This window comes from Doryrhamphus excisus, linkage group LG10 (genome assembly GCF_037039965.1).
Source record: "Doryrhamphus excisus strain RoL-2023G ecotype Guam linkage group LG10, RoL_Dexc_Guam_v1.1, whole genome shotgun sequence".
In the NCBI taxonomy this organism is placed as follows: Eukaryota; Metazoa; Chordata; class Actinopteri; order Syngnathiformes; family Syngnathidae; genus Doryrhamphus; species Doryrhamphus excisus.
The window spans coordinates 6,204,690-6,230,934 of NC_136366.1; the positions used below are offsets into that span (position 1 = coordinate 6,204,690).

A 26,245-nucleotide genomic window follows, 5' to 3' on the forward strand; every position below is an offset into this window, starting at 1 on the left:
TGGGCAAATATGGTGAAATCCTGGAGAAATAAAGATTACCTGTAACATGTTGAGAAGTAGCGACCTAAACTTGGTGCCCTCCACCATGAACAGCGCCATCTTGTCGCACAGCTTCGCAGCAGTGGCAGCGAAGCTCCGGTCTGAAACGGCCTTGCTGTAGATGGCGCCGACCACCTGACACAAAGTCTCCTCCGACCGTGCAGAGTTCTGGGCCTCCTCCATGAAGGAGGCCAACTGCTCCTCCACACCGCTGCTGTTGCTTCTCATGCTGTTGAGCAGCTCGACCAGGCGGTCCACACTCTGCCAGCCGGACGCCTCTGTGGGCGCATCCTCCTTAGGTAGCAGACACATAGATGCATTCATAGTGGGCCCAAAAAATCAAATTTTTGTATCAACCTAAAGATAAGTGTTTGCAGATTGGCAGCAAGACTTGAGCCATGACCAATTGTATACTTTTTACTTAGCATTTTGCTTATTGATCTTTTCTATGTGGGAAGATAAACAGAACACACTGAATACTTTATAGCAGACATCTGAACGTGGGGACAAGATTGAACGGTTCATGCTTCCTGAGAAATAAATGTAGTGTATAGGATCTAAGATCCAAGATCGGAGGTACATTCACTCAACCACCCGCTCTCTTCGAGACGCTCCCTTCTGGCAGGAGGCTGCGGTCCATCAGGACCAAAACCTCACGCCACAAGAACAGTTTCTTCCAGTCTGCAGTCAGCCTCATCAACAAGGCCCGGAACCCCACCTGACACTCTGCACACCCCACCTCTGCCTCATCCTGCCACTTTGACACTTTCACTATATGCGTTACATTAAACGCCCAGTTTGGACTTTTAGGAAAAACAATCAGACTGCACTTCCGGAATAACAAACAAAAACAGACTGTGTACATATATTTATACTGTTTATTTTGTATATTTTGTATTTTTCATCCTTTTTTAATAGATGTGTCTGCACCTACTATACCAAAACAAATTCCTAGTATGTGTTTGATCATACCTGGCAATAAACCCTTTTCTGATTCTGATTCTGTAGCAAAGCTCTTGCCCCGATTCAGAGCCGTCACTGAGGATTACTGCTTATGAATTTTCCCTTTAGCTCCTGCTGAGGGGTCCCATGCCGTCCCCTCCAAGCAGCCAAGCAGCAGTCAAAGCTGACTCACTCACCAGTTGAGTCAAAAGCAAATGCTAAAAACCAAGTGGCTGCAAGACTAAAAGTGTGGCGGGTTTGAGAGACGCAATGAGCGTGTGTACAGAACGCACTGGTCCTGATTGGCTTAATCGTGAACGACAGGAAGTAAGCAGCTTTTCGGTACCTTGTCCTTTAGTCTCCTCCTCAGCCTCTCCTTCGACGACTGAAGCAAGCTGATGTGGGGCTCCCGGGACTGCCCCTTGCTTGACGTGCTGGCCCCCCGCGGGCTCGGAGAATCTTTGCCTGTCAGATCTGAAGAAGCGTTCGTGTCGAGCGCTGACTCAGATCTGGATGAGTCACCGGGACTCTTGCGGTCTCGAGGCTCGTCCATCTGTCGGATCTGCTTGTCGCCCACTTTTACATTCTCTGTGGTCTCTTTGGTTGCTCTCGGAGGTAATCCTTTATCAGAGTTTGACAGGTTTTGCTGTCCGTGACCTTTTTGACTGGGTTGCCAACGTCGATGCTGGCTGTATCCGTGCGGGGTTCCCCCTTGGCGTGGCCCGTGCCCCCCTTGATGCTGGCGAGGCGACCGCCCAGCGCCATTGTTTCTATTGTCTCCTGCTTCTGTTGGGTTGGGTGACTGCTGTTGGGTTTGATCCCGTTGATGTTGCGGGGACGGTTGCGGGCTCTGGTTCTTCCCTCCACCTCGCTGTTGTCTCCTGGAACATGAACATGTTTTGGTTAGCGTTGCTGTCATGCAGCACCGCGGCGGTCAACAACCTCTAAAAAAAAATGCCAAACAAAAAACAGCAACCACCACTACTCCGCCATTCACGGCATGTCGCTTACATTTGGATGCAGTTTTCCAGTCCTGCATAGTTCCGTCCTTTAGCTGCACTGCCTCTCGGCTTGACACACCACCGACATATGGTGCAGGAGATTAGGCACCTTGGCACCACAAAGGTAACCTCAGCCACCTCTACATAAGTAGAAGTATGAACAAGCACAAGCCCAGCCAGTACGCCACCTTTACTTGGGATTTATCTGTATAAATCACTGCATGAAAACACATAATAATGTCGCTTCGGGGGTTTGCATTTATCTTTTTCAAAAAATGTCTGCTCCACTGCAGAATTTCTAAAAGGTCAAAAGGTGACAAACTGAGAGGCAAACTTCTTTTAGACATCAAACAGTCTTTAGTCTGTGCAATTTTATCGCTGCGTGAGCAGGGGGTGAAGAGACTAAGTCAATGCAAATGTATGATATTTATAGCCTATTTTGTATGCATTCATTTGGTGTACGTCCTTTCCGGCACCTCGGTTCCACTCTCCTGGGGAGCTTCGGAGACAGTTCATCTTCCGGTGAGCAAACAACGGCCTCCGATATTCAGCATCTTTCTAAGACTGATGTTCGTTAGGCTAAGCTTTCCCATGCTATGGAGCGCTGAGCGAACACGCTTTCTTCACGGTTTCAAAAGAAACTGATGGCTACAAAGCCGCTGTCAAGGTTGCGATACTTCCACTGAGGTTTTGCTTAATCCCAATCAATCTTAATGCCGTATCTTAATGCTGACCGACAGAAATTGTTAAATCGCTTTTAATGGGGCCCAAAGAGGGCAAGCAAGGGGTCGCTCAGTGAAGACAACCTGAAAGTTGAGGAGGACAATATCAGACCGAAACACACGCGGACTAATGATTCATTTGATCTTTATGACAGCTGTTAGTAGAGGCTCAAGCCTCATAAACCTTTCCCCGAAGAGCTGGAGGCGAGGAGGTGAAAACGAGCCAGTAATAAAATGTTCATCATATTTCATTGCTCACACTCTCCTAACCGTCCATCACTGGCGTGAGACGGCAGAGGGGTAACGTGTTTGCATTAGAGAGACGATGGGGGCCGCTGATGAAGTTTTAGCTTTGCCTACACGGAAACACGCTGGTCTGGGAAGCCATCGACAATCTAATTAAACGGAGAAACATTCGAGGATAACGAGTCTCGTAGCATCAGTGTGGTCATCATAATGAAATCGTTTCATGTTAGCTGCTTTTTTTTTTCCTTCTAAAACAAGAATGGCACACAGGAGAGGCCAGACAATGTTCATTTGGCTCCGTGTTTAACTGTAGACCCTTAAAGATGCCCACCTGCTACATATGCATGAATGTCATTAGGATTCATACATTATTCACTCAGGAAATGGTGGAAAGAAACCCAACGTTTCTGCCATGTAAGCAAAACTGAAGAGAAAACTTTGCGGGTTATGAAAGAAAAAGTCTGGATAGATTCATATAGTGTTCCATCTAGCTGATAATAGCTCTTTGGTGGAAGCAGATAACGATGACCAACAACATGCATGGCTTCTCACGTCTGTGGATTTGGTGTGTCCGTTTACAGTGCCACGTACTGTATATGCGTGCCATATAGCTTGTGAAGATGATTCTTTACTGATTCGACACAGTGGGGGCAGCAAAAAAACAAGAAAAACAAAGCAAAAGTGCTCTAACCGGGGCGTACGCTAACCAAGGTTTCACTGTATTCGATTTGATGTTGTCAGGCTCATACACGACATTGTCATTCGGGCTCAAGGATGGCACACTTAAAAACATAACTAAAAAGATACTTTGATGTTCAGTACAAATGTAAACGTTAACAGGAAATGACTACAGGAGCTACCCATTGTTGATGCCATATTGAATACATGCTTTACATTCACCCACATTCAATATTCATTCTATACCCAAACGGCTGATATTGTTTCTTATCACATACTACAGTATTAATTGGCCCTGTACCCTAGAAACCGCCCATGAATGATACGGGAAAAGGCCGAAATGATACTGTGTCAAAGCCCAGGGCAGTGATACTGATAAAATATAGAGTTTAACCATGTCCAGTATCAGCCCCCGTAGCTGTCCACTCAGAGCGCGCTGATCTGGTATCGTGCCCGTGAAACAACCAATCAGAGAACAGCGCACGAGCGTGAACACACCGCGTTTGTTTTGCTGCCCAAACTTGATTAATGGATCTTTAATTGTCAGACATTGATAAGATAAGACAGTTGATAAAATATTGTTGAAATATTTTTTGCAATTATTGTGTTTACACTGTAATACATGTAATATAGTGAAAATTTTCTGGAAACAAAATGGTCGTTTGATTAAATAGTACGTGATAATAAGCTCATGATTAAATAGTATGTGATAATAATATCATCACATGGTTTGTCTGGTATCAGGCCCAGTATCATGATACCAGCCCGGTACCAGACAAACCATGTGATAACCTATAAATACCCCTTTTACAGTGTGGGTGGGGCTCCAGCCAGGTATGAAAAGCATTTCTGGACAGAAGTACGGTGAACTGGTCGCAGTGATCTAGCGCTCTCGCAGCAGGAGGGGAATGGAGGGATGAATCGATGACGAGGCCGTTAAGTCAGGAGACGCAAGCAAGGAAGGAAGAGGATGAATATTAATTAGTGTCATTTAAACGACATGCATAGACGATAGGAAGGCAACTTGAAGAAAGGTGAAATGAATTATGGATCATGGGATGCATATTGGCGATCAATCAGCGCCTGGATACAGAACTCATGCGTGGACACATCGGGCCATCGGTCGAGCCAGACAGATTGATTGGCACAGGGAGAGGATGGGGGCGGCGGTGGGGGGGTGCACCACCGGCAGACAGTCGATAAGTGGGTCTAAGTTTTGGACCACAGCGGGCTGCTTTCATGGAGTGTGGGGAGGCGGGGCTAGCCTGCCTGGCTGAGCATTTGCATTCAGGGCGGAGCTAATGAAAGGATACAGACCTCCACAGCGTATCCCACCAGGCAGGATCGTTTACGTGATTATGTACCGTGAACAAAACATTCAATTTTAATAATAAGGTCATTGACAGTCTTTTGAAGGAGGCTGACTCTAACAGGGAAAAACTTGCTTGAAATCAAAGAAATTGGACATTTTGGCCCGGGTCAGGATCTGGAGCACCTAACAATCAAGCAAGAGCTACAAGACAGGAAGTGGCGAATCGTTGGAGACTACCCCAAGGTATTCCACTGGACATCGTCCAAACGTTTGCCAACCAAACTGTCCAATATAAGAAAGAGTAGAAAGCGGCATCATTTTGGCAGTGCATCACATGACATGCACGTTTTCAAATAAATCCCACAGGGAATGGCCGACAGAAGGCATGACAAGCTGTTCGCTGTTCAACATGTATGTACCGCTAGATTGGGATTTAACATCCAGTGGCAGGGATGCAATACGGAGAAGAACTCTTAGAAATGTGGGTGCGAGAAAGGAGCATATTGAGTGGTACTTTGTACCCCCCCCCCTTGGCTGTGGGAACAGCAAGCTGCACATTCCAGTAAATCACAGCTAATTTCAGCCCTGCTCGACGTGCCTTCTAAAGTAGAAACACATGTCGTATCGCCCCTTGCCTTCTCCTTCCCAGCCAGGCAGCATTCAGGTGGCCGTGTCACGGCACGTTATGGAACACAAAGCATATCATCTTCTCGTACGGTTCCGCTCACTAGTAGTGATCAGGTTGGAGCACATCAGAAGAGAAAAACGCAATACACAGTATTATATATATATACAGAATTAATATACAGAGTGTGCTTTCACTCGGAACCTGCAGACTGGAAAACTCACATTCGTTTCAACACTTGCATACTCCTTCGTTTATCACGGTTAGTTGAATTTCCACCAAGTAGGATTCCTTCATCATCAACTGAATATTTTCATAGTTAAAACCTGTTTCATATTTTTTCAAACAATTATTAGCAGCATCTAGACCCTTTACTTTCGTATTATAGCAAGTGATGTCGGGGGTTGAGAGTTGTTATGGGCTATGGCTGCAAGTTATAATGATGATGATTACGTTATAATTATTGTGCTTGTAGTAGGATCATTTAGACCTGCAATAAAAATCCAGTCGTTTAAGTTTGGTGCTTTGGTGGTCACCTAATGGCCAATGTAGAATGCAACATTCGCAGGTTTGTAGTCTTATCTGTATGTATATATAGGTATTTGTGTGTATTTTGGATGTGTATGCTATTTCATTTCGGCAAAGAATATGTACAATTTACGTAATCATGCTTTTTTTTTTACCAATAATAGGCCAAAGTCAACCATGACCATATCAATTAATTCATGCTTGAAAAGCGATGCTTGAAGCGGGATGCAGCAAGGTATGGCTGTATAGTCCATCCAGTGCAGGCAGCTGGTTGACCTCTGATTTGTTCATCTGTAGAAACTATTTTAACAGCAGCAAAATAACCTGACAATAAAAAATTTCAAACGTCTACAGTCTGAAAGATTTGGGAACGTTATTGACATTTCTTTATTGGTTTGCCCAACAACACAATTGACTTTAATGACCTTCGAGAGGATGACTTGTTGTTGCCATTTCTAAATTCCAGAAGTCAGTGAAGGCACCTTCAGGAACAGCGTGTTCTGACAAAGCCCACCACCCTCTTGGAGGGGCAGGGGTAAGCTAATGATTGTGTAGATTGCATAGATTTCAACCAATATTTGGTGCTGTTCTCTGTGCCAACCCTGCTCTTAATACAGCGCCGTGGACACAATAGTTCTGGTCCACAGTAATCATTTACCTTGATAGGACAGAAAAAGACAGACGAAAGCCCGTTTGTCCGTTTGGTACAAAAGTTCATTTCTCTAACCACAAATACGTCCCAAATATTTTCTCTTTTCCTTGTCTCTTAGCAACTGGAGAACAATTTTCCAGTGACATCAGGGCATGCAGCGAGAGAAGCAGCCTGCTTCACTTTAAGAAGCTGGTTTCAATGAAGTCACAAATTCGATGTGACTGTGTATACAATAGGAGCAGATGTGCCAGCACTAACTTTAGGGGGCGGATTGAAAACTTTCAATGTTGCTAAGCATGAAAAGTCAAGCCACTACGATTGCGAGGCAAAAACCTTGAATGTCTCCGCTTTCTTTTTCCCTCCCTTCTTTGTGCTTGTCTGCGCTCAAGTGCCGAGCCTGCATTCCTGTGTTGACATTATCTGTTAAGGCCCAAGGATTGGCTGTCTGACATCTGACATCACCACATTAAAACCTTCCCTCTCGCTCAGCCAGGCGTGCGTGTGTATGTGTGTGTGTGTGTGTGTGTGTCGACTTCCATGCGTCATTACCGGCGGTCATTCCTCCTGCGTCGGAAGAGCTTTTTGGTGTGTGCGATCTCAGCCTCATTAGGAAGGGGTGGGAAGACCTGTTAGGAAGCAATAATAGAGACAGCGGCTGTCAAGACCAGCAATGTGCACCACATCACCAGTGGAAACATTCTACAGCAGTAAAAGTGCATGAGAACATGCGTGTTACACGACGAACCCAGGGACTTGTTGGGGCTGCTTGGAACCCATCCATTTATTGGACTTCTGAAGGACTTGAGAAGAGCTGATAAAATGGATTTGTTTTAACAGTGACCTTTATGGCGGAGTTTGGTCACTCTCGTGGCTTTTCCAAAATATATATTCATGAAAAAATAGGAAGCAACTTTGACTTTATTTGTTGTTGCCTAAATGAAGCATGTTCAAGCATATCAATGAAGTCAAATAAACAGTTGTACCTCAGTTAAGCTCCGTCCCAGTTTTCGGCATGCCACATCTTTGCTAAGGTTTTGTCTCAGTTTGCATTCGCTTGCTTGGTTAGTGTGCAATATGGCGCACAGATACTGGCATATTTGTGTTTGGATTGTTTATGGCGCCATCTTGGACCACACATCGAGATGAAATCTCACCACAGGGCACATATAGACAAACAACCATTCACACTCACATTCATACCTATGGACAATTTGGAGTCGCCAATTAACCTAGCATGTTTTTGGAATGAGGGAGGAAACCGGAGTACCTGGAGAAAACCCACGCATGCACGGGGAGAACATGCAAACTCCACACAGAAATGGCCGAGGGTGGAATTGAACGCCTGCAAGTCAAGTCAAGCCTATTTATATAGGCTTATTTATACACAAGCTGGCAACAATCGGCGACATCCCCTGAACTGAACCCCCTCCGGTCAAGGAAAAAGTCAAAACCCCCTGTGGGTAAGGCATCCCCACAAACAGTGGACCCTCAGCGTCATTGATTGTGATGAACTGTAAATAAGCTGCTATGAATACAAAGAAGGTTGCGGGTGCCGGCAACATTTCGAAGATGCTAGAGCCCACTGATGAATTCAAGACATACGCAAAGACATGGCGTCCATTTTGCCAGGATGTAGCGGAAGTACATAATCAATAGGACACCAAGTAGCACCCATTCATTCATTCATTCATTCATTTTCTACCGCTTTTTCCTCACGAGGGTCGTGGGGGTGCTGGAGCCTATCCCAGCTGTCTTCGGGCGAGAGGCGGGGTACACCCTGGACTGGTGGCCAGCCGATCACAGGGCACATATAGACAAACAACCATTCACACTCACATTCATACCTATGGACAATTTGGAGTCGCCAATTAACCTAGCGTGTTTTTGGAATGTGGGAGGAAACCGGAGTTCCCGGAGAAAACATGCACGGGGAGAACATGCAAACTCCACACAGAGATGGCCGAGGGTGGAATCGAACCCTGGTCCTCCTAGCTGCGCGCTAACCACTCGATCGCCGTGCCACCCACCCAGAAGAATCACATAATGAAATGTTATGAATAACATTGTGAAAGTTGTACCGGTTTTTAACGAAGGAGACGACAAAGCATGGAAGGTGAGCCAAAGATCCAAGCTGATGTGGATCACGTCAGCGGGCGCTAGCGAGGGACAATGCGAGGATGCTGTGTATGGAACTAATGAGTATGCTAACAAATTTAAAGCAAGAAGAGGCTGGTTCCAAAACGCAGAGAAAATAACGGCCATACGAAGTATCGTCGTCGCAAGTGCAGTAAAGCGTGCCTCCAAACTTGTGGCGCCAAGGATGTCCTCTACGGGTACAATTATGTTACATGTTCGTTCATTTAACCCCCACCCCCTTTGCAAACCTGGGTAAAAGGGAGGTTAAATGTTCAGCTGTCCATTCATTTGTCACAATTTGTCTATAAAATGTGTTTTGTGTTAAAATTGTTGAGATGAATCGGACTGACATTATTTTCTTAGGTCTGGAAGCCATGAGCTGCGATAAAGAAGGTATGACTGAACCTGACGGCTGACTGACAGGTACACCATGATGTGCGACTCTTCCACCTCCAGATGCGTGTGGTCTAATCACGGATGAGCCGGGAAACGAGCGCTGCCAATTAAACGGAACACTTCCAGCGCCAATGTGTGTCGTTACCATGGCTACCAGACGGCCTGCCACCAGTGCCAGTTCACAAGACTAATGCAGTTCTACTTCTTCCTGGTGGGCCTGCAGTATATAATTATATAGGTGAGATGTCTTCAATAACCATGCGGTGGAAAATAAAATAAGTTGTCTTCTTTGCTGATGGGAGATGATCTGTGGTCTAGCTCAGCTACAGTCCTGGACTTTATGGCCTCCCTTAAGCCTTGTCATCTTTATTGCGGCGCTTCTCAAAAGCAAGGGTCAGCGTCAAGATGGCTTTTCCGGAGGTCAAGCGTGGCTGCACCATCATCATTCTGATTCAGAGAGCCTTGACGATCGGGGCAAGTGTCGACTCATCACATTGTGGCCTCTTGAGGTGCAGTGCGGGCCCCGCATTAGGTACACTTCCCCCATACCGTCCGATACAAGCTATGCATTCAAATATCTGCTTCACAAAAGATATCGACGCTCAGCTGCAAATATGAATATTCTCTCCAGAGGTAGCAGCCAGGCCACCTCAGTCCCCGTAAACCCGACCAGGAAGAGGCAGCAAGACCTGGTGCACAGCCATCAAAAAGACTTGAGATTTTGGTCTGTGTGGAGATGAGTGCACTGAATAACAAAAGCGAACATTAGGAGAGACGAAAGAGGCTATTGGGTACTTTTGAACAAGGCGTACAAGCGGGGTGCTAATGGGAATGAAGAGGGTGGTGATGAGAGTAGAAAGCCCCTTCACCCGATGGTTTGTCAGAAAAGCACCAGTGCACATTCAGACAGAAAATAAAGGTGCATTACCAATTACCAATTGGAGAGGAGGACAAGTGGCTGGTTCGGGTGCACATGGATAGCGGGAATGTTTTCCAGGATTGTTTTTGGAGTTGGAGGTCACCGTGCTCTAGGATGATCAGACAGCCGTACATCACACGGGGCTTACTTTGCCGCACAGTGGACAAGTGGTTGGCATGTAGGCCACAAGGTCAGGAGATAGGAAGACCTGATTCCACCCTTGAGCATCTCTGTGTGGAATTTGCATGTTCTCTCCGTGCGTGTGTGGCTTTTCTCCGGGGACTCCGCTCCCCCCCATTCCAAAAACATGTTAGCTTCATGGTTGGTGCTTATATTGTATCATGTACTCGCATGTGTTCGTGTCAATGGCAGGATGTTGGCATACGTAGCCGTAAGTATTCCTAGAAAAATCATGTATTCCTAGAAAATCATGGAGACGAAACCATGCAACTCTAGGGAAACAATATAGAGTTAATTTAAAAAAGGCAATCAAAAATCGAGCTGCATGGATATATCTCAGGCATACCGAGAAAGGTCTTGACCTCAACGCCATTGCTAATCCCTTCATTTGAATGATGCCACTGTGGAAGCAAAGCAAGGAAGCGGGCATCCCAGGATAGAAATGGAGACTGACCCTAAAGACAGTAAAGTGCATCGTCTTCCCGTCCCTTCAAGTGCATCACAACTCTGAACCACGCGGCGTCAGCTCGCCATTGCTTCCTTCTTGGAACTCTGGCTTATTGGTGTTGCCGGGGGACTGGGCCAAAAGCGATAAATACCAAACGTGCCCAGGAGTGGCATTACAGGACTGGTTGTTGAGAGTAGCGGAGCAGTGACAACATGGGTGATTGTAAATTTAAGGCGGGGAGCACATAAAAGCTGGAGGGAGACACTAAAGAACACCAACTTTTTTCCCACATTCCGGGCTGGATGAATCAGACCGGTTTCCATTGAACAATAAAATACATAAAACACATCTTGTGTACAACAGTGTAACATATGAAATACTAACATGTATAGTTAGAATTGTACATGTTTACATTGTACATGTGTACGTGTGGCACAAGCCACGTGACCCTCGTAGTGCCGGCCCCAAGCCCAGATGAACAGCGAAGCTACTTTCCCAAACAAATATGCAACTCACGACTTAGCTTCCCATAGCGGATCGATTGCGGCCCGGGGGAACAATGACCGTCACTGGCATCATTCTCAGACAGGGTGCCAGCAGAGACTATGCTCCTGTTGGATGACGGCAAAGGAGAAAAGACCAAGAACGGAGGAAAGGCAGCGACTCTAAACGTTGGCACGATGAAAGGAAAGGGTGGGATGGCCAACCTGATGGAGAGAAGGAAAATGTAGACTGTGTGTCCAAGACCAGATGGAAAGGCAGCATAGGTGCATAGAAGGTGTGATATCCTGAAAGACCGGAATGGAAACCAGGAGCTTGAAACTCAGCCTGTGCACCGTTTGGGAGTTGGAGACCATATTTAGGGGCTCCTTACTTGACAAGTTTAGTGCATGTTGTCCCGCGGACACTGGGGAGACGATGAGAGGCACTTTGGCTTGCTTCAAGGAGGCGGGTCTTTAACTGGGCAAGCAGTAACCCGGTACTGATTGTCACAGGTGACTACTGGATGGAAAAATCAAAGTGCCGAGGCACAAATGACAGCACAGCACACGTATACTGTAACTGGAAACTACTACTACTATGAGGAATAATAAATAAAACACATGAACTCCTTTTACAAGTACAGGTGTATGGAGTTAAGTCAGGCCAAACCTCACAAACACACCAAAAAATTGTCCGGTGACTTTTGGCACTCATGGCAGAACCACACACATTCACACTGCAGTAAAGGAAGTAAACAATACCTCTTTCCAAAAGTCTAGACCAGCCGTCCTCGATTTAGGATGACTTACATCATACCTACAGCATTTCTATGAGCTGCTGGCAGAAAGACCAGTCTACAGAGATGGACATTATCAGGCCTTTCACTTCTGTAAAGTACCATCACACCAAACTCACCTCACACATTGACTGCGTCCTATTAGTTACACAACAGCAATTTGTTTGCAAAATGGTGCTTTTACATGTCCGATGGCACCCTAGCCAGATGGACCTGTAAGGATATTTCAAAATCTGAATAAATGGGGCATCAAGGTGACCGTAACAACGAGGGAGGACGCCGCGACCGCAGTGGAGGGGCGATTGAGGGAGCTGCTGCCATGAAAACAAATCGGCGCGGCAGGCTCAACTTCCCAATGGGCGAAGAAACCAACAATCATAAAGTTATGAAGTTTGGACAAGTAGAACAGCTGATTATATTCATATTCAGATACTACCTTGATGCTAGGTTGAAAGTATTGGTTGTGACAGATGTACCCACTCAAGCCTGGTATAACCTTATTAGACGCACTCATATTTATGACTTTATGACTTTTTCTGGATGATGTCATCTGCAGTTTGCCAAGGCTGAGAAACCATTTGGAAATGTTTGGTTTCTAATCAGCATATAAGATTAATCTAAGGAAAACACTAATCCTAACATTTAACTACCACCCAACCAAGGGATGCACAAACCATAAAATACCTTGGGGTTACAAACTATAAAATGCCAATTACGTTAAGGTTGACAAAGCTATTAGCAACAATATTCAAAGATGGGAAGTCCTTGTACTGGATTTTAGCTGGGATAAAGACCGTGAAGATGAATCTGCTCCCAAGGCTTCTCCGTCTATTCCAAGCGCTACCAATTAATATTCCAGAAAAACAGTTTGAACAACAGAGTTAAGTGATCTCGAGGTTTGTGTGGCATAACCAAAAGCAAGGGTCAAATTTGAAACATTGCAATTGAGTAAAGACAAAGGGGGCGTGGGCCTTCCAGATCTTAGAAAATATTTCCATGCTGCACAGATGAGAGTGCATCTATATTGGTGTGACGTACATTTTGAACAAAATGGAAAAATTTGGAACGGACCATTAATGGAAGAGGAATTGAAAGCGCCATTGCAGACGACAAGAAAGGGAGACCAGGTATGACCGTGCCGATGATGTGACCAGTTTTAACTAGAACTACGCTTCAGTCTAATACGGAAACTTAAATCAGAGGATGAACTTTGTTCTCACATAGCTCAATCCGTAACACCACAACATTTGGTGCACACCTTCAGGCTACTGACAAGCACACGTCTGTAAATTCTAAGCAACATGGCCGCCCATAGAGCAAAAATAGTATGTGCTCGGAAGTCATTGCCCATTTGTCTAATAATTATACAACTTTGCAAATATCTGCATTACATGTATGCAAGCATGCCTTCTCATCCTGACGACTTTGAACATGACCTGCAGGAAGTGGGTCCTTAGAGTCCTTAGTCTTCACATGACTGTATAAAGTATATCGATCTAAAATGACATTTTTGCTTCTGGATCAAACCCTGATTTAGACTGTCTGAAATGGTATTCATGGAATTTCTGCTAAGAGGCAAAGATGCGAGGTGCTGACATCCACGTCTCATTTCATATCCGTGATCAGAGGCCGGTGCTCCAGTAGCGCTGACAGATAGACAGGTACATGAAAGAACCCGGCGGTATGGCTACAGGAGGAGATGGAGCCATTGTTGGATCAAAGTGCCAGGGAGGGGAGACAGGTAGGGGGTTGGGGGGTGTGGTAGCACCCTATAGAAATGGAATCATGTGACACCCAACGCTAAAGCAGAAGCAGCTTTCTCGCACTCAGCCTCTGTTCCCGCCTCCGCTGCCAACGAGACTTGATCAGATGCGCTCGTCTGTGCTGTCTGACGGCGACAGCCATCTCATCATCCTGACACAATCAAAGCACTGTGTTGGTGTGTTCTGCGCAAAATGAAGAAGATAAAAAGAGGGGCATGTTCCATATGTAGATACATGGCATATACTGGGAATTCATCCCACATGGCACGAGTCTGTGCTGCACGCTGTGACACGCATGCCAGGCCAGCAGTCGGAGGTGGAAGACATCTGAGTAAAGGTGACAAGTAGAGCTACAAAAGGCAAAATGATAAATGCCAACGACCACTAAACGGAAATAGGCTGCTCATCAGCTAAGACCAGCTAAAAAAGCTAACTATAAAAAACAAAAGTGTTTTTTTTTTTTTAAAGAACTCTGATTATGCTGTAATGGCTCCTTAGCTGAAAAGGGTCCCGAGTCCTGCTGTAAGCCCAAGATCCTTCTCCACATGACGTAAACCCAAGCAGAGGTATGATGAGGCTCAGGTTGGACACTGCAGAAGTGGCCAGTCCATAGTCAGCATAGTGCGGGATCAGGAGCTGGGACAATGGCAGGAAGAGACCACAGGGTGGTGGCTACCGGTCACCGTGACACCCCCTTCCCTCTTTGCTGGATGTTGTTCCGCTGCCCACCAATGAAAGGACGTCAAGCGGAGCGGAGGGAGGATGACGAGAGTGGAAGTCAAATAGCAAGAGCAAAAAGAAGTGAGGTGTTTTTCATGGGGCGGCTAAGAGGTAATGCTGCGAGCGGAATGCAGTTGACAGCTGGCAGACACACACTGCCACAAAGAGTCTAACCCGCCCGCCCCCCCCGAGGGCCCTTCTGAATACAAGTCCTGCTCTGCGGCACGTACGCGTCCAGACGGAGGGGCCGAGTAGTCTGCCACGTATCTTAGCTCCGGGCTCTTGCTTTGTTCCTCCCGGTCGGATGGCTTTGTTCACAAGCCAGAGACCGGATATCTCCTCCATGACTGGCTGCTGTCTCCGTTCCTCGCCCCCTGGTCTCACCTCCTCACCTTCCCTTTCTGGTGCCTGACATTCTGTAAGGCATTGTAATGCTTGCCCTGACAGGACGGTACAGGCAGAACGAGGCTGGTCATTCAAAACAAGTACAGTAGGTGTCTGGACAACCTATACCTCAATGTATATGACAGTATAAACAATGAACCTGGACAGCATTTTTTTCATCTTAAGAACATATCCATTTCAAAGTCCTTCTCATCACCTACAAAGCTCTCCACAGTTTGACCCCTCCATCCACCTCACGGAACTCCTCCATCTACACAATCCCCCGAGTCCCCTTCGGTCCTCAGACTCCAACCTCCTGGCACTCCCCTGTAAGACCAAGCTCCGAACCTGGGGAGACAGGTTCTACATCGCTGCCCCCACCCGCTGGAACTCTTTGCCCCATTCACTCCGTGCTTGCCCTGACCTTCCCTCCTTCAAAAAACAACTCAAAACCCACCTGTTTAAATCCATTTTTAATGTCTAACTTTTTATACCTGACTGCTGCGCCCCGCCCCGCCTCGCTTTTAGCCTTGTTTTAACTCTGAATGAATGTTTGGATATTGTATTTTAATGCATCATTTACTCAACTCTATTTTTATTTATTTTTCTCTACTGTAAAGCGTCTTTGAGTACTCTGAAAGCGCTATACAAATAAAATGTATTATTATTATTATTACTACAGCTTCTCTAAGGACAATACTACAATAATGAAACTTGGATATACTTCTGATGGGTCAGTATAAAATTTGTATTGCTGCATATAGGAAATGCTTCTTCCACTTTTCTGAGCTATGAAAGTAGTTATAGAATGTTGTATTGTGGTGTTACACCATGCCAAAGGTTCAGATCATGACTTTGGAACATTTGGAAGTGAGCCCTGAAAGAACTTTGAGATGGCTCAAAACGCTCGGTGTGAAAAGGTGGTAAAACTGCCCCTTGGTGATGTCACAGAGGGGCAGAATTCCTTATATGGTTCATAGTTAGGAAGCACTTTTGGAAGTGGGCGTGGCCGGAGGCAGGCCGTGGATGAAATAATTGAAAATAGAGCGTTTTGTCAGGAAGCAGAAACCCAAGGAAATACAGCTGGAATGGGTGCAGATTCTTGAAGATCTAAAAAGGTTTTCTGTGCAACTGCTCTATAGGAGTCAAACACTCAATACAGAGGGTGGAGCTTTAACTGTTCCCTCTCCATGAATGTCCTGTCTGGTTGGATGACTCCATATGCATTTAACAGACGTTGAAATGTCCTATCAACTAAATGATGCTGCTGTTTAGGGTTGGGCATTGGTTGAATTTCAACCATTCCGATTCCCATTCTGATTCCTCGTTTCGAATCCGGCTCCTTATGATCCTTGATTCCGAATATTGAAAGAGGCCGGGTCATAAAAATTTGCATGTTTTAATGAAGGGAACTAATAAGAGTTCTTTTGAAATAAAATGTATGAAATTGGCCGTGATGTTTTTAATGATATTAACTAGTAAACAGAATGTAGCGCATAGCGTTCTTATTCACGTCAAAGAGACGTGAATAAACATCCTGAAACCCTCTGTTACACTGGAATGAGACAGACGTCATTTATTGTTTGATTTCCCTGAGGCAGCGTACCGAGGGCGGGGCGCTATGCTATTTCTCCACCATGAATCTGGAGGTATTTAATCATGTTGGACTGACATGTATACATATATACATATGCATTTCTTTTCAAGTTATGACAAACTTTGTAGCCGGCTTGTTCATTGTTGGTGTTCACAGCTATTTCTTGTGATACAAATCTAAATCTAAACGTCCGAATGTTCCCGGGAGAATTTGAACGTTAGTGCTGGTTCAAATCAATGCCCAAGCCTAATGCTGACAGCTGTCAACTTACTGTTGATGACGTACTCAGTGAACATAAGAATATTAAGGTCATCTTGAGCCCATCCTTCATTCGTGGCCTACATGAATAACTGGAAATGGCGTTCTTGGCACAAAGAGGAACGACCGTCCGTCATAGCCATGCATGCATACCAGTCCTGGGTCAAGCTTTACAACATACTGGCCCCACAAGCCAAGAGGGCGTAGAAAACAAGGAAGGCACCAGAACAAATGGAAGACTCTCAGGCTCAGGCAGAGGGAAAGAAAAAAGGTAACCTTGTGTAAAACCTTGCTGACATATGTGGAACGCACACTGTGGGTTCATTGATTTAGGATCCATACACACAATTCTCCACAAGCTGAACTAGACTAGTTTTACCCACATATCACCACGTGGGGGCAGTATTTATGCCGCAGATTAAAGTCACTTCAATGGTTAGCCACTAGGTGTCACCAAAGTCTAAATAAAGCCAGCCTGTCCTAACAAGAAAGAAAAGCAATTTGCAGAAACTGTATCATCCTACTGATTCAATATACTAAAGCAAGAAGACTGGATAGCCATTTTTTAGTCATGCTCCTATTCTGATTATGTCATCATTAAACTGCCAATTATCAGGCTTGGGGGGAAGGTTTTGTTATGTATTCTCCCAGAGGACCACCAGAGGTCACTGCCTGACGTGTTAACTGTTGGGAAGTTTTGATCAATACCTGCAAAGATGTTTTAGTGATGGTGACTCTTTATGTTACATCAGGATGGATAACAAGACGAGGGAGGAACCTGGCAACTCACAGAGCGCAGATGGGGCAGGAGCCTCTCGAGGTCGTTCATGTCTATGCCGTCATCTTCCTCAAATTTGCTTTTGCTCATTCTGAAAAAGAATGAGCACCATCAGGGATCATTTCAAAGCATTACCGAGAACGCATGGCAGGGCCGACAAGGCTGCAGATGTTATGGCGACATCAAGACAGGAGACCTTACCCCTCTCTGTCGATGTGTGGCAGATGCTTTGGCGGGCCCCTCAAGTGTTTCCTGTGGAAGTGGCTGAAGTCCAGCTTCTCCGGTTGTATATCCCAACCTGTACCACTGCAACAACAATCCAAAATAGTTCATTCTAAAGTCCATAGTACTACGGATCGACCAATATGGTTTTTTTCCGGCCGATGCCGATTTTTTTCCATCACCCTTAGCCGATGGCCAATTTTGTTTTGGCCGATATTTGTGGCCGATACTGCTTTTGCTTCCTCAATTTATATGAAAAAAATGACAATGATAACAAATATTACAGGTCTCAAGTTTAAACAAATATTTATTGAAATATAAACACTAACACAGTAGGATTCAGCTTTCTTAAACAGCATTATAACAGCATATTCAACCATGTGCAAAACATTTCGTTTAAGTTTTATCTAGCATCGATGTGATGACTGCTCCTCCGCAGTGTGACACGCACCCCCCCGCCCGCCTCCACACACAAACACATCATACTAACACAATCTAGTAAGATATATAACATTTAACATTTCTCTCATCATTAAAGTTCGTGTTGTGCACGCTTAAGACCTCTCATAAGCAGACATGGCTGCAATTCCTTCTGTGTGTGTGTGTGTGTGTGCGTGTATACGTACGTGCGTGTGTGCGTGCGTGCTCGGAGATAGCGCACACTACATAACACGACACGCTGTCTGTAAATCATGGGGTGGAAAAATATATCGGCGAACCCACGCCTGTATCGGCCGATACCGATTAAAGTAAAGAACGCAAATATCGGCCGATCCTTACATAGTACAACATACACGATTCCTTAATATGGAGCACGCTGGCCGCATATGATGAGCAGGACCTACCCGCACGAGTCCATGGTGTTAGCAGCCCATATGTCTGTGCCGAGGATATCAAAGGAGCCGTCTCTGTTGGCATCCTACACAGCAAACGACATGGAGGGAAAGACAGGAGGTCACAGATCATCATATAGCATAGCTTGCTTACATACAGTATGACGCATGACACAAAGCTCAACATAAGAAAGTTAGGAAGACAAGTCATTGTTCAAAGTCTTGCAGGAGTTCAAGAGGTTATAGAGGTGATGCCTGCTTTCGCATTGCAGGACCAAACAGTGACACGACGGATGCGGGATGTGGTGACCATGCATACCCATGCAGGAACAATGCCAGCTAGCGTTCCAGGAGTGTAAAATATGTGTATGATTGCCAGCAATAACAGGAACGTCACTAAACACATGTGACCCAAGTACCTTTGAGGAGCATCTCAACTGGTTGTTCCGTCCCCTGCTGCCGGATCGGGAGCCAGAACCCGGCCTAGATCCAGAACTGGGCCTGGAACCCGTGCTGCCGTTACTGCTGTGCTCCCATTCGTCCTGCACATTAGATTAGATATCCCTTTATTCGTCCCTCGGTGGGGAAATGGACATTTACATGGTTGTAAAGTATCCTGTGAGGAAGAGAGTACTACACTATACACACAATGGCTGGCTTGGAAAAATCTCTCCCCTGGGATGATGTCCAGCGGCCATCTTGGTTGAAGTTGCAGTTGTCTGTCCACTGGAGGGGAGAAACAATGCAGAGGAGGTTCTTTCTTAATGAAGTTCTAAACATGAATGTGGCCCTTAGTTTAGGACCACTCTTGAAGCTGCGGGCCTTCTTGACGTCATAAAGGGAAAAACCTCCTTCCTATGCATGTGACACCCCGTGGATATCACTGGAGACAGCTTTGTAATAAATCAATAAATAACAGGCTTCACTACACGTTTTAAATAAAGGTCTGGCAACTACTCCTTCATGTTATGTTGCTGTACTTGTATTAGGGTATCAGTATTGTCATATTTGACCATCTCTTGTGATTTATTTGACTTGAACCCCTTCTAAAATGAAGCTCTTGCCTGTGGCACCTTCCCATCATCGTCCAGGTCCAAGTCTCCATCCGCCTTGTCTCCCAGAAGCCCTTGCACCTGGTACTCCAGCACGTAGCTGTCGATGAAGCGCTCCAGCTCCTCGATCTCCTGCGAGCGTGTGCTGCCAGCCTCGGATGACGCCGATGCCACTGATGAGCTCTCCATGGCAACCGGGGGGCGGTGGAGTGACCTGTGCAGGAAAGCAGAAGAAAGACAGTGTGAGCTGACTCAGCATAATACGACTGCGCATTGTGTCATAACACCGGCTCAGCTCTCACCTCATAATCCGAAAACAACGAATCACCTCGCTGCTGTCAACAAGCATCCATAACTGCACCATCTCTTCTGCACCCACGACGGGCCCGACCTTCAAACTACATCCACCATTCACTCCTCCGCTACGGTCAACACTCCCCGGCGTCACCATGAACCACCTTCACCTGCCTCGGATTGTTTTTCTAACTCTTCCACCTCCCTCCTTCTGTCGGACGTTGTGTGCGATCACCTGACCCGTGGCCGTCAGGGAATCAGCTTCTCGCCTGGTGCCTATCGCTACTAAGCTCCTTTGCATCACGGCTTGATCAGCAGCCATGCCAAGAGGCTTCATCCCCCGGAGCACGCAGAATGGTATCTGCTGAGGTCCGATGAGCCGCTGGGGAGTCCCGTGCATTGTCTGGCAGCAGGGCTGGTAACCCCCGTAATGGGAGTGACGGGCCTCAATCGAGCAGGGGTGACAAGCAGGGGGCAGTATCCCCCTAGGATCTAATATACTAAATACTAGGAGTGGGAATAAAGACTGACTCATGGTTTGTCAAGAACTGTGCGGAACTGATCGTAGAAAGTTGAGCTACATCCATTCAGACCGCCACTGTTGTACAACTCCTTCCGGAAAATTCTGAATTCAAAATATTGGGACAAAATAACAAATAGTTCATTTTTCCGGGAGCCATTCAAAGAAATTATGTCAGGGGCATTACAGAAGCCGCTAATCGGTGTTTCCTTGTCATCTGGCCCACTTCTCAGTACATCTAGTTGGGTGTCGACCTCAACTGGCATCCTTCACGTCACATGTGAACCTGAACAGCCCCCACATCGCAGAGTTTAAGACACAAGACCTCGGTCTCCTCAGCCAAGTCTCGCCACATGCAGCAAGAGCTGCTAATACGTCTAATCTGGTCTACTACAGACCGGCTGGCCTAACAATCTCCCACGGAGGTTTTAGATGGAATCTGGCCTATTCTATTTCTGAGAGCAGGTTCACAACAAGGGCTACCGTATCCACCCTTAAAACCAGTTTGTAAATTATGATTGGGTGCTGGCTTCATTACCTTGTAAAACATAAAACATGTATGAAACACACGGCAGGGCTAAAAGTGTTTTATATTAAGAGGTTCAGATTTTGTGGCTAGGCTATCACAGTTTTCCAAGCATAATAAATCATGCTGTTTCGTGGTTTAAATATGGCCTATGATGGCCTGTTAATGCATATTTCAGGAATCGAGCATTTCAAAGCATAAATATGACTAAAAGAAGTCAAATTCAAAGAAGATGCATTCAAATTGGTAATGTAGTATTTGACATTGCGTGTCAGTAGCTGTTATTGTGAGATAAGAACCACACTTGACTCCGGAACAACAGGCCTGTGTTGCTAGCTTACGGGTTTTTATTTCACAATAACAAATCATAATAACATAACACTGGCAACATACAACTCAAGTCTGAACTCTGATGTCACTTCCTGTCCTCCACACATCCGGAACACATTTCCCGTGACACACACAAGCATGAGTTTTAAAAAATGTCTTTTGAGCGCCCATGCTTATGATTAATCCAATGTCAAAGTCAATGAAAAAGCCTCTCAAAGTCCAGTTTTTAAGAGGTTATAAGAGCGCCACCATGTGGTGTATTTGTCAGGAAAATCATTGCACAGGCAGCACAGCGGGAGTGTATGCTTTGGCAAATGTGTGCATGTGGTTCAGGAGTTAAGACTTAAGTGACAAACAAATTCAGATAATTAGGTATGCACTGTGGGCTGAGTGACCTCAATGTGAGGGGGGCAGCCTCCATATGCCACATGGGGGGCTGGGGGATCTGACATGTTTGTGTATGGGGATGCTTGCATCCATTTGCGAGGATAACGTTGCCATTGTCTCTCAATGCGGCAGTAGGGGCTCGATGGGAGAGAAACAAGCGGAGCAAACATGCCAAACAGTTTATTCCCCTCACTCGTTGTCCACAACAATAAAGCACACCTTCACAATCCAACACAAACATCCGTTCACACTTGCTAACGATGGTCCGTTTGGACTGACAGTGCTAAACGATTATACAGCATTTCACAAAGCAAAAGCTATTAGCGGTTGCGGTTAGGTAACATGACGACAAAAGAAGCAACGCAGCAAACAAAAGCTGAGCTACAATAAGACCACAACAATGAGCGTGGACTATGCTAAGCTAAATGTATTATTAGCTTTCCCAGCTCGCAAAGCTGCCCCTTGTGATTGTTCACTCTGCCATTGGCTCACTCATCCACACACCACAGCAGCACTCAAACAAGGCTTTATTTATGAAGCCTGAGTCCCCCACTGTTCAAATCCCCCCCCCCCCCATCTTGCAGATGTGTTCCTTCCACTGTCTCCACTGATTTAGAAACACAGGTCCAGCCACCATCGGAACAGCCTGGGCATTTAGCGTGCAGACCCGAATTATCAGACTGATACAAAGCTAATACGACAAGCGGTCCTTTGAGCTTCTCACATGCAAACCAATAGAAAGCGCCAAAATGTCATCTTTCAAAGCTTCTCTTTCGAGCAGCCAGGACAGAGGTGTGTGTGCCACTTTCAACAACACGACACCACCGCTACCTGCCAGTAACTTCCATTTGTGGTTGTGTTGTTGTTGTGTTCAACTAAATTGGTCACAAGGGCCATACGTAGTTTCAAAAAGCAAAACAACAGGGCTCGGACTTCTACCTTCAGGTTCAGGAGTGATACTATATACTATATGCTGTATATTCTGTCTTTTTCAGGGATGAGCAAATAGTCAAAGGTCATATACATTGATTACTAAGCAGCAACGAAAACGCAGAGGAAGGATTACGCTGCATGTGAATGGAGATGTTATAACAGACAAGACAACAAACAGTCAAAGATCGTGTAAAAGGCTGCCTGTCACGATAATCACAAATTCAATTAACCGCATGATAAATAAAAACAAACTATTGTGTACTCATGCGAGAGTTGAAGACGTGCGGCTAGAGCAAAGACATCGGCCCTCCTCATCTCCAAGGGTTTAGGAGCTTGTACCGACATATTAGGAAGCCATCATAAACAGCCGACTGAATGTAGAGCCACAACAGTCCTGACTGGCAAAGGTAGTAGAACCCGCCCTTTGTGTTCTAGGTCCTGATTGGCTGGAGACCACAGTCAATCAATCTAGCTGATTGGAAAATACGGTCAGAGCAGTGAATAAGAGGGATCACTTTATCATTTCTAGTGTCCAACCGAGTAGGTTGATCATTAAAGGTCTAATGATCACTCAACGTTAAAACTTTATGTGAACTAAACTTGAACTTGAAAGAGACAAACATGAATGCATGTCTGAGGAAAGTCTATAAAGTCACCATAGGATCATAAAATGTGTTATCCTGACAGGCCTATGTAAGTGTTAGCAGAAGGTCCCGGGTTGGGCCGCTTTAGAGGTGATTTTGACAAAACATCGCAAGATCCGTTGAAATGTCAACATTATGCACGGCAACGATTGAAACTGCGGTGTGCAACTTCTGAGATTATTGTATTTTTCTAGTTGCCGCTGGTTCAGATCTGACTTGGCGGGGGCGGCTCCATGTGGATTTGAAATCAATCGGTCAATCAATTGTTATGCAAGAGAAACCTGCTCCTGCTCCTGTTCCTGTTCCACATGACATCTCACTTCAATCCAGACAGTCTCCATTATGTGGCTTGCTGTTGCATGTAAACATTCCTTTTCGAAGTCATTCCCCGTGCGACAAGAATCCTTGGAATGTTCAGTGTGAGAAGAAAAGTCCTACTTGATCATGCTCTCTTTTTTCAATGACATTGTCGTTTCTGTGCTGCAAAGAAAGGTCACCAAAATGACCCCCGCACCCAAACCCCCAAAATGTTCAGTGTAGTAAACTAGCAGCATTTCTCTCATGCATGTGTATTGATGGTTGTAGCATTTTTAATTTGCATCATTGTGGGTTTTCTGTTTTGGATCATTTCTGCGTTTGGAGAGTTTGCTAGGCCACTGCAGCCTCTGCACGTGTTGTCATGGTTAACTTACTTTTACACTTGCATGCAAAGTGAATGTCTCCACTTCCCTACTGGTCACCAAAGTTAATATTTTGTAATGACAGTATAATTCATAGGCAGCTGGCAATCAAGTGACCAGAACCCATCTAAACAAACCGCAAAGTCTCAGTCCTCTGGTATATTACACCATAACCACGCCCCGTACTGAACAGGAAGCTAGCGCCGAGCCGCATCCTTTAGCCGTGACTGAAGCGAACATGCCAGACCACCTTTCAACCAGTAAACACGCAAATGTGGGCGCAGATGTGCACATGAAAGCATAGAGGAAGATGTGGAACTAAAACACACGCCCGTGTCGCTCGACCCACCGCTGGAACACTGACAACAATGCTGACGCAAACTTTGCGGCTAACCAACCGGCTAATGCTAACACCACTGGACAACAACACACATTGTTTATTAAAATGCTTAACTCGTCGTGGTAAGGAACTTGTATGATAAAATTGTGCCACTGCACGATTATCCATGCAAATAATGAAGTACGACCCAGCTCCTTTGTGGCTGTGTGCTTGTTAGCACTAAGGCAACATCTTCTGCAACCGGCTTACGATGAGATTATGCTCACCCGAATTGGGGATGTGTTCTCCTGGGGAGGAACCCGGGCGCACCTCCTGATCTCAAAGCCGCCGCTTCATGTGTGTGTTTCTTCCAAAAGAAGTAGGAGATGAGCTGGGAGTTGGGACTCCAACGTAGACAGCAGACCGGGAGGAAAAGGGAATGCAGGAATGTGACGTTTAGTCCGGTTTGCTGCCACCGCTGACACGTGCAAGCGGATGGAGCATTATGGGAAATGAAGTTTTAGAGCAGCCTGCCGCCTGTTGGAAGTCAGCCATCTTTTTTTACCACTTTAGTCGAGCAGTGTCGATGTCAGGGGATCGAATATGACTGAAAGTACACTTTCAATTCACTATGGTAAGTACCTACCAAAACTAAAAATGTGGATTAAAATACACCAATGTAAAAATGAAATAAAAACTCTCAAAATAGATGTTTTGCCTTCCCGTTTATTCCTGCCGATGAAATTACGATTACTAGTTAACGATATGCTTACGGAGTATTGTATTTACAGTGTTTACGTCATGACAGCACTATTCTATAATGAGGAGTTTTCTCATATTTTGAACCTCTGTTACAACTAAATAATCTACACAAGTTACTAAAATAACGTATGGTACGCCATGAGTTTATGCAGGTACTGCATGGTTGGGGTTGTCCAAAAACACCCGACGCTCACTGGGGGGAGCAAACCACCATCCCGATGTAATCATGACCCCTGGTGGTTGCTACGAAAATTGCAACCAGGCACTTGCAAAGAGGTCCAATTGAGTTCCACTGTGCTTTGATTCTTCACCCTTCTTCGGATCCATCATCCATCTTGATGCACGTGCACGTGGAAGGAAGCACGTGGCTTGGAAGTTAAACAAGGACTTACCTGGATAGAAATTGTTGTTGCGCTGTTGCCAAGGAAACTATAACAGGATGTTATCTATACAGCATCCTCTCAGTGTCCTCTCCTCCTTTGGCTGTTCCTCATTTGTGTCATTGTTCACGTGACACCCACGGCCCGGGGTTAACGTGGAGTTGAAACTACACACAGCAGAGCCGCCGATGTCTGACAGATCCATGTAGCGTATAGCGTCACATGGGAAATAAGATTATAACATTAATATTATCTGTTCCAAGGTCAAACCTTGCCCATCATAAAACCTTTGCTAACTGTATAGATGCTTTTAAAGTTGAACATTCGTTCATTTTCTATCACTTGTCTTCACTATAGGGTTGCGGGTATGCTGGAGCCTATCCCAGCTGCCACACCCTGGACTGGTAGCCAGCCAATCACAAGTTTAACAAACATGACCTTCAATAAAAAGAACAATTTATGAAACAAAACTATTTTAAAACAATATGAAGGGTGATAAAGAGTAGAGAAGTGGAGTGACACCTTGCATAAAAGTGTAAAAAGAAGTTCGCAAGGGGCAACCTGCAGAGAGGTGACCGCTAATGTTTGTGAAGCGAGTCGCTCCCAAGACTCCTTTATTCTCTAATTATTAGGATAATTATGATATGAAGTTCCAGTTCTGTGGTTGTCGTCACCTTTTCCCGTGTATATTTAGTACTTAGCAGCCAAGACGGAGACGTGTGTGTTGCTTTGGTCCCTACAGTACTGCTACAATGTGTGG

At 45.5% G+C, this 26,245-nt stretch overlaps 1 protein-coding gene across 2 annotated transcripts in view; it reads right to left on the bottom strand.

Annotated features, from left to right (window-relative positions):
• The window catches only part of ctif (CBP80/20-dependent translation initiation factor), a 38,178-nt gene extending 13,407 nt beyond the window's left edge, over window positions 1-24,771 (bottom strand). Inside the window, exons 1-10 of one of the 2 annotated variants that reach the window (XM_058064187.2) lie at window positions 24,631-24,771; window positions 19,723-19,924; window positions 19,307-19,384; window positions 19,078-19,200; window positions 18,671-18,744; window positions 17,805-17,909; window positions 17,616-17,694; window positions 7,295-7,371; window positions 1,328-1,862; window positions 40-333 (exon numbers count right to left, since the gene is read on the bottom strand). In XM_058064187.2, the coding sequence (XP_057920170.1) occupies window positions 40-333; window positions 1,328-1,862; window positions 7,295-7,371; window positions 17,616-17,694; window positions 17,805-17,909; window positions 18,671-18,744; window positions 19,078-19,200; window positions 19,307-19,384; window positions 19,723-19,899 (1,542 nt within the window). In that variant the 5' untranslated portion in view covers window positions 19,900-19,924; window positions 24,631-24,771. The remainder of the gene's footprint in view (window positions 1-39; window positions 334-1,327; window positions 1,863-7,294; window positions 7,372-17,615; window positions 17,695-17,804; window positions 17,910-18,670; window positions 18,745-19,077; window positions 19,201-19,306; window positions 19,385-19,722; window positions 19,925-24,630) is intronic. The other variant, XM_058064186.2, reaches the window with a different exon arrangement.
• Between the last annotated feature and the right edge of the window lie 1,474 nt (window positions 24,772-26,245).